This window comes from Scylla paramamosain, chromosome 13 (genome assembly GCF_035594125.1).
Source record: "Scylla paramamosain isolate STU-SP2022 chromosome 13, ASM3559412v1, whole genome shotgun sequence".
In the NCBI taxonomy this organism is placed as follows: domain Eukaryota; kingdom Metazoa; phylum Arthropoda; class Malacostraca; order Decapoda; family Portunidae; genus Scylla; species Scylla paramamosain.
In genome coordinates this window covers 4,740,739-4,750,000 of record NC_087163.1, presented here as the reverse complement: position 1 = coordinate 4,750,000, position 9,262 = coordinate 4,740,739, and the positions used below count along the sequence as shown (strand labels likewise).

Sequence of the window (9,262 nt, the reverse complement as noted above, 5' to 3'; positions counted from 1 at the left end):
TTAGCGTTTTATTGCGACTTTCCATTTAATAAGCATGTAAATATTTCGCCAATTTAAATATCATGGTCTAGCATTTGTCCACGTACATATCCTGAGTAAATCCACGTATTTCAGTTTCAGATTCCCTCCCAAACTCCATGATTCTCTCTCTCTCTCTCTCTCTCTCTCTCTCTCTCTCTCTCTCTCTCTCTCTCTCTCTCTCTCTCTCTCTCTCTCTCTCTCTCTCTCTCTCTCTCTCTCTCTCTCTCTCTCACGGCGTTCCTCTGTCTCTCGTCACATTCCCGTTTTACTCCTTTGTGACCGACTGTTTAGCTCCTCGGAGTGAATCGAGACGCGAGAATGGGAAGAAAGGGATGAGAGAGAGAGAGAGAGAGAGAGAGAGAGAGAGAGAGAGAGAGAGAGAGAGAGAGAGAGAGAGAGAGAGAATGTTGTTTCTTGTTTGTTTTCTTACTCGAGAGATGACTGGCGTTTTGGTTTGATTTGTTTTGTGATTGATTTGTTGATGTATACACGTGTGTTTGTGTGGTGTGTGTGTGTGTGTGTGTGTGTGTGTGTGTGTGTGTGTGTGTGTGTGTGTGTGTGTGTGTGTGTGTGAAGACGAATCGTGTTTGTTTACTGAATCGTGTGCATTAAATAAGGAGTTTGGGTGAAAGGAAACACCTACACACACACACACACACACACACACACACACACAGAGAGAGAGAGAGAGAGAGAGAGAGAGAGAGAGAGAGAGAGAGAGAGAGAGAGAGAGAGAGAGAGAGAGAGAGGGACTGCCTTGTCTCGTCTAATCCGCGACAAATGAATAAGGAAGAATAAAGATTGGACACCCTGCCTCACACCCGCCTACTCTCACCCATTCACGTCCCCCTTCCTTGTTACTCGTCCTGCTCTAAGCCCCACCACGACCTCCGAACGCCTGAGACTCCCTTCCCTATAGCCTCTCACATCTCCCTCTCTGTCTCTCCCTTTCAGCCTCGCACGAAACTATAGACTCTTCGTCATATTTCCATTTTTTATTCCTTTTGCGAAGAGCCTAAGAAGTGATAAACCAGTGATTTACTAAAGCCACTAGTGTCTTTTTTTGCCGAACAGAATTTCCGCCGTAATCACGTTGGCGTTTATCACCCATATATTCGGATCTATCAGTATTCGCCATTATGGACACGCACAGGGAGAGAAAATAAGCTTAACTCCCCAGGTAGAGTCAGTCGAAACTCCGTTGTAATCTGCAGGGAATGTTGTCTCACAGGGCTGGATTTGATAGAGGCCTTGGTGTTCCCAGGGGTATTGGTGCCTCCTCTTAGACTCAGCCGGCATGGAGAGTCACGAAGCAGGAGTTCAATAGGAGTGATGTATCGATTCTTTGTGTGTATGTGTGTATGTGTGTCCGTTGCCTCATGTCCTATTCTCCTTTCCTTTGATGAGGTGGTGGCTGTAGGAAGCTGTAGGATATGAGTTTCTTTCTATAGGATTACTTCAGGATGGTACTCTGCACTTCCTATAGTGTGTGTGTGTGTGTGTGTGTGTGTGTGTGTGTGTGTGGACATGGTGGTGGTCCAGGCTGCGGGAAAGGTATAGGTGGTGGTAATCGAAACTTGTTAATTTTATCTGATTTTTCCAACTCGGATCGCCTCACACTTCGCCTTTCTCCTCCTCGCTCGTCTTGGTCTTCCTCCTCTTCCACCTCGTCCTCTTCCTCCGTCTTTCAGGTGGAGGGAGGAAAAGAGAGAGAGAGAGAGAGAGAGAGAGAGAGAGAGAGAGAGAGAGAGAGAGAGAGAGAGAGAGAGAGAGAAAGCGACCACCCACAGTAGGTAACGCGATCCACCTCCACCAGCAACAATAAAGTTAAACGCTGTCTGTCCTTACTTTATGTGGCGGCTTTTTTGGGCGCAAGCTTAATTGTGGAGAGATTGGCTGTTTTGTGGGGATTTTTTTCTCTTTCTCTCTCTCTCTCTCTCTCTCTCTCTCTCTCTCTCTCTCTCTCTCTCTCTCTCTCTCTCTCTCTCTCTCTCTCTCTCTCTCTCACACACACACACACACACACACACACACACACACACACACACACACACACACACACACACACACACACACACACACACACACACACACACACACACACACACACACACACACACACACACACACACACACACACACAAAGATCACATCCTTTGATATGTATATTTACTGTTCTTTCTTGCTCCTATCAGATATATAAGCATAGTTTTCTACGAATTTGGCATATAATTGGGTAGCATTACCGAGACTGGAGCGTCATTTAGTTACGAGTGCTGCGTTCATTTACATAGGTTATTTATTCATCTTTCGTGGCTCTCTGTTCCCTCCCTGCCTAACCCTTTTACTGCCACGGCCGTTCTTTGTTTGCATTCTGGTCTCTGTGATTTTGTTTGCATGGATGCGGAGAGAGAGAGAGAGAGAGAGAGAGAGAGAGAGAGAGAGAGAGAGAGAGAGAGAGAGAGAGAGAGAGAGATATGGGATGTTAACCACTTTTTTGTCTTTTTTCGGTTGCAAAATTATTTAAAAGACCGTATTGCAATAATTAATGAGTAAAAGTTTTAATTCATGAGAGAAAGCGTGTAGCAGTGGAAGAGTTAGGATGACCTGTATCCCACTCAGCCAGCAGAGCTTTTATTTATCATATACAAATGGTGTAAGAAATTAATTTTATTTAGCTGGTTGGAAGATAGTGGTAACCAGACAATGAATGAAAAGTTTACAGTATTCTTAGGATACCATAACAGTAACTTTGCCTTGAGTTTTATTTCACTTGAGTATTTAAAAACCTGACATGTTGTGATATCTATATGCATAAATGATTGTGTATTGAATGTGAAGGGTAGTGATATCAATACCTCTTTACTATATATAATTAAAGAAACCTGATATTTTTCAATAGTTTTTTTTTTTTTCTTAACTCATGCTACATTTACACTTCAGAGTATGCCACCGTTTAAAGTAATACAAAAGAAAAGAACCCATTTTGTTGTCTCGCTCCATTAACATTATAACCCTTGATTCCTGCCACATTTATGATTTTCTAGTATAACTTTTTATTTCCTCGGTGCTTGAAGACTTATAACTCTTAATTCTCGTCACATTTATGATTCCCCTCCATGCTGGTGCTTGTTTTTAGTTCCGTCAAGGTGCAGGAGGCGGAGAGTCGTCAGGAGGGAGATGGCAGAGGATACAGGGAGTGGAGAACGGAAGGAGGAGAGAGAGAGAGAGAGAGAGAGAGAGAGAGAGAGAGAGAGGAAAGTGGGTTAGGGGCGAGAATATGAAGAAAGGAAGGAAGGAGAGAGACAGAGAATAAAGGATGGTAGTGGAGGGAGTGTGAGGAACGGGATTGTAAGAGAGAGAGAGAGAGAGAGAGAGAGATAGAGAGAGAGAGAGGGTGGTAGGTGACCGTCTCCCTGATGCAGTCCCCGATGTGTCCTTAAACTCTGAAGTCTTACTCAAGTTTCACCTCTGAGCAGAGATACTAATTGGCTCATTACGCAGTCAGGGGCAGGTGCGCGTTACTCACCTTGCTCACTGCTCGCCCGATGAATTGCCTAATTTGTCTAAGGCGCGATTTATTAAGTGGATCTTTGTCTAAATGGAGACATTTGACCGACCTAACGAGAGATAAGGATGCGGGGGAAGGGAAGGGTGGGTTGAAGGGGAAGGGAGACCAGGGGTTGATGCAAGTGAAGGGAAGGGCGAGGAATGGGAGGGTTAGATGAGTGGGTAAAGTTCGAAAATGGGAGGGATGTATGTGTGTGTGGAGGGAAAGGGAGACTTAGTTAAGGGGAGAGAGTCAAAGGAGAAGGTGATTAGGTAAATGGTGGGAGAGAGAAGGGAAGGAAGGAGTGTGGGTAGCTGACTTACTCGTATTATTACTTTGTGCTGGTGATTTTTGTTAAATTAGACGATTTTCATGTTAATGTATTGCAGTATAAGTTGAGATCGCATAATACATAATCAAGTACATACATACATGCATACATACATACACAAGTAATATTGGCAGCAAGTTTATAGGATTTTCTGTTTGAGCAAGAATCTCACGTCTCGGTTTGTTTGGGCATGTTTTGTCTGTGTTGGCGTGACGATGGACCGAATTAATTCACCAAAAGATAAGCATTAGCGACTCCCCATTCTTGTCTCAGCCCTCAGTCGCCTTGCAGGAGCCTTACCCAGTCCCTTTATAAAACCTTGAGCCCGTCCTTCTCCTCCTACAGTATTCCACGCCTTAACTCCTCCCTTCTTTTAGTCTTTCTCCCCTGCTTCTCTCCTTCAGGAAGCTTCTGACTCCTTACCTCCCTTCTTTACCTCCCTCCCTCCCCTCCCTTGTTCAGGAAGCCTCTCCCTCTCTCCCTCTCTCCCTTCCTTCCCCTCCAGTGACTCCCCACGTTGGGTTCCTTCAATTGAAAAGCTGCCAAAGGATCTTTCATTACGACCTGCATGTGAGGTTTTTACAAAGCTGTCTTGACAAAACCTATATACACATGGTTCGTCTGGGCCTCTGTTATGTAGATGAGGTGTGTGTGTGTGTGTGTGTGTGTGTGTGTGTGTGTGTGTGTGTGTGTGTGTGTGTGTGTGTGTGTGTGTGTGTGTGTGTGTGTGTGTGGAGTTGCCTTGTTTCGGAGCTTTTCTTGTTGGAATTTATTCTTGCTTTAAGTTTCATGTTTTAAATGTCATTAATTTTGGCTTGGCGATTGTAATAGATAAATAAAGTAGGTGGTGAGCGGTATATTTTACGTTGTATGTGTGTGTGTGTGTGTGTGTGTGTGTGTGTGTGTGTGTGTGTGTGTGTGTGTGTGTGTGTGTGTGTGTGTGTGTTTATAAGCCGATGGTCTGACAGTCATCGCGGCGTCACGGCGGGACAAAGTGGCGGAGTGTCCCGCGAGACCCACCAACACATCACGCCGTCATTGGTATTCCGCGTACACTCGCCCTCCACTCGCCTTCTCGCCCTCCACTTGTCTTCTCGCCCTCCACCCCACGTACATTCCCTCCACTCCCTCCACTATACCATCTACTCATCTTTCATAACATCTGCTCACTCTTTGCTATCTACACCTTCACATTCATCTTCTACTTCATCTTCCATTTATCCATCACTGTATCTCATATTTAATCCATCTCTATTCTTTTCTATATATATATTCCCTTACTTTCTATTATGTCTACTTATTACCCCTCTATAACTCTCTTTTCTGTCTAATCTTTCACACTCACTTTTTCTCTCTCTTTGTTCCTTGTAGCTCCTTCTTGGTATCTTCTTCGCACTCAGCCATCTACTCTGTCCACTTAACATTCCCTCCATCCGTCCATCCTTTATAGCTACCATCTACTTGACCTTACACGCCTGCCATCAATTCTCACCTCTTTCTGTTCACCCCATCCCGCTCCCCCACCTGCTTCTTCCACACCTCCGCCTCCACTAAGGGCCATGACCTGCACCCTTCTTGCGGGAATAATGGCTTTAATTAATATTTATTCCCCAAGCCGTAGACCAAAAAATAAACAAAGCAAACAGGGGCTGGCAAGGAAGGCTGGGCAGTGTTATGTAAATCAGTGAGGCTTACGAAGTCAAGCAGCCCCGGGTATTTTCTAACCTCCGCGACCATCCAGCTGTTAGGGAAAGGCCGGGGCAGGAGAGGAGAAACTTGATTATCCTCATTAAATCACCGTGAGAGTCTGGCAGGTAAACAACGACCTGTCCCCCGTGCCTTATGTCGCCGGATTTTTATCTTTCCTTCCTTGTCCATCTTTATCTGCGTCCTTAAGTCCTTTTAATTGATATGGAAATGTTGGGATTCCACTGGAAGCTCCCACCGGCTAAAATGTCCTAATTGATTTCCAGGTAAGCCACGTGGACGGCACACAAGGGCGGAGTGGCCACTGTTATGCAGATGAGGACACAGGCGAGTAAAACAAAAAGTTCCTGCCGTGTACTTACCAGGTGGCGCTCTGTGTGTGTGTGTGTGTGTGTGTGTGTGTGTGTGTGTGTGTGTGTGTGTTGAGGCGAACCTGTGAAAGCAGCTTGAACTCTTCTCTTCCTCTTTCTCCACCTACTCTTATTTTCCTCTTCTTTGTTGTTTTAATCTTTCTTTATGTCGACGTTCTTCCTCCTTATTTTCCTCCTCCTCCGTCGTCTTCTGCTTTTTTTTTTTTTCGTATTCCTTCTTCCTTAGTGTCGTATTTTTTTTTTTATTATTGATTTTGAATGTTTGTTTTTTTCTTTATTCGCTGTAATCCGAATTTGCAGCTCCATCATGATTAATTTTTCGTTGTGTATATATGTGTGTATGCATGTGTGTATGTATGCATGTATGTATGTATGTATGTATGTTTGCTTCCTTGCTTGTTTGTCTGTTACTATTTCTACTACTACTACTACTACTACTACTACTACTACCAACACCACCTCGTTCATTACTACTACTACTACTACCACCACCTCTTTCATTACTATTACTACCACCACCACCACCACCACCACCACCACCACCACCACTATGACCACCACCACCACTTCGTTATGTTGTTATGGCTCCCCGTTCATATTTTTTCCTTTCCTCTGTCAGTTTTTATGCATATCTAATGTAACCTTGATTCTTCTTCTACCTCCTCACTCATCCACCTACCGCCCCTCTTCCCTCCTCGTCCCTTCGCCATTCATAAAGCCAGCCGTACACTACCTAGTCATTCTCCTCCTCTCCCATATACCCTCCACCCATTAATCCCTCTCCCTCCGTCCCTCCCTTCTCCTTGTTTACAAAAGGACACTTCAAAAGACAGTCTCTCCGTCAGTAGCTAAATATGAAGGTTATTTGTCCGGCCCTTCGTTGTGAGCGACAGTGATGAATATTCAAGACTTGGATCCAGAGGGAAAGAATGAAGGGCAACAGAAGGGGGACTTGAGGAAGGTCTGTTTAGGACGCCCCTCAGGGTTGGTGCTTGAGGGCATGTAGGGTGTGCAAGGCGTATGGGTCATAAAAGAGGGAAAGGTGTAGGGAGGAAGGGTAAGAGGGGCAGTGTCTTGATAAGGCGTATGGGGCAGTAAGCTAGTCAGGGTTATGATTCAAGTAACCTAAGTGTATTCTCTGTTTTTTCTCAGTGTAGTTCTTTGATCAGCTCACAATATCTACGAAAGCAGTAAGGAGGAAGGGCGTATGAGGCATAGTACGTAAGCTAATCAGGGTCATACATAATTCGAGAAACCTGCTGTATTTCTGTGTTTTATGGTTTCCTTGAATCTTACGTTCCCTGTTCAGCTCGCAGTCTCTTCAAAAGCTGGTGGTTGGTAGACTCTTTGTTTATTAGATGACTTACGATTGAGGGGAAAACTAAACTCAAAGCAAGGAAATTAATTTGCTGTCACTAGATTTTTGACCACGACTGTCCAAAGGAATGAAAGGGTTATAGAGATAGGGTGGTAAAATATTGTTCGGTCTTACTGTATGTTTCTTTTTTTTTCTTTCTTTCTTGTGTCATCAGGTAGTCTTTTTTTTTTTTCGTTGTTTATTGTTTTTGTTTTCATGTCAGTGTAGTTTTGCTTGTATTGTGACGACATTGCTGGTGTTACTTTTACTGTTCATCTTTCTCATCCGTCTGTTACACCTCATCCGTTTATATTCTTCGTAGTGAATCGTCCCTTTATGCATTACTCATTTTCTCGAACACCTTCCTCGCCTACCTCCCTTCCTCATATTCCGGTATTACGCGGCATTACTTTTCTCTCCCACCCCGCTATTATATCACACACGTCTCCATTTTTTTACAGTGAATCTTACCTTTATTCATTACTCACTTTCTTACGTCGCCTCCTTTGCCATCTGCCTCCTGCCTCACATTCTGCTCCACACCCTTCGCGCGTCAAGGTGGTGCGGTACTCCTTCTTTCTCCCCTTACATCACTTCTTTACACTCCTCCCTTTTCGTGCAGGGACTAACCTTTTTCCACCACTTCCACTCTCTTCACGCTTACCAGCCCCCTGCTTCTCTTTCTCTGTTCTTCGCTCTCCCTTTTCCTCTGTCCAGCTGTGTGGCAGTCCTCCCCTTCCTCTTCTCCAGCCTCTTGTGTGGTGTTCCTCTTTCCTTACACCCCTCACACACCCCTTCACCTCTCCTATTCCTCCATTCTCTTTTCTCTCCTCCATCCCTTCAGTTGGGTCCAAGAGGCCACCGCCCTCACACATGCAGATGAGGCTGGGCTGAGGTAAACACGGAGCAATTAAGGGCGCTGGGAGTGGCGGGTGTGGGGAGAGTCAGGCAGGGGCTGTGGGCAGCGAGAGGCAAGGCAGGGCTGGCGCTCCTCACCGACCGGTAATGAGTCACGCTGCCCAAAGATCGACCTGGGCCTGTCTCACGTTTTCTGTGAAGGTTACACAGCCGAGGAACGTCCAGGAAAAGACGGTGCTTGTTTCCCTGAGCTTAGTGTTCTTCCATATTTGATGCTAACGCTTGTAGTGACGGGATCTTGAAAGCCACACGGGTTAGTGTCCGTCTTGTGGCTTCGCTTGCCCGCCCACGACTTTCCAGCCGGCGCGAACACCCGGAGAGACACAACGAAAGGATGAGAAACTGAAACGCAGCACTAACTTCCACCTAATGTTATCGTGACCACTTTTCCTCGGGTATAATTAAGATTGCTCGAATTTAAGTCCCGGCAAAGGAAAACTTGTACCTATATATTTTCTCGGGGAAGGCTAAAAGAAAAAAAAAAAAAAGAACCAGTGTCCAGTTTTCTTTTGAGGCAGCCCGCGTCACTGACTCACGTGGAGGGAAATTAAGCGTGGCAGGTGCGGCGCTAAAACCTGTCCTTGGTCACCGCCAGCGGCAAGTGCTTCTCCCGAGGACCGTGTGAGTGTGAAAAGAATTGTCGAGTTTTACTATTCATTTAACCATTAATGAGAATACCCCGCCGTCACGCACGCATCACACACACACACACACACACACACACACACACACACACACACAGAGAGAGAGAGAGAGAGAGAGAGAGAGAGAGAGAGAGAGAGAGAGAGAGAGAGAGAGAGAGAGAGAGAGAGTACGGGAAACGAGATTCTTTTTCCATTCTTCTGCATTTTTTCTTTTCTCTTTCTCGTGTCTCTTTTTTTTTCTCTCGTGAGGCAGGTAACTTTGCCTCTGATTTGGCCCTAATCACCTGCGCTAATTGATGTGCATTGTCAGCGTCAGATCAGTGTGAAAGCTGAAGTTAACTGCGGCGGAGATCATGTAGAGGA

General features: G+C 45.3%; 1 protein-coding gene across 1 annotated transcript in view; it reads left to right on the top strand.

Annotated features, from left to right (window-relative positions):
- Positions 1–5,938, top strand: part of LOC135106151 (protein-L-histidine N-pros-methyltransferase-like) — a 136,850-nt gene extending 130,912 nt beyond the window's left edge. The window contains exon 3 of the mRNA XM_064014949.1: positions 5,876–5,938. Within this exon, the coding sequence (XP_063871019.1) occupies positions 5,876–5,879 (4 nt within the window). The 3' untranslated portion in view covers positions 5,880–5,938. The remainder of the gene's footprint in view (positions 1–5,875) is intronic.
- Positions 5,939–9,262: the final 3,324 nt, after the last annotated feature.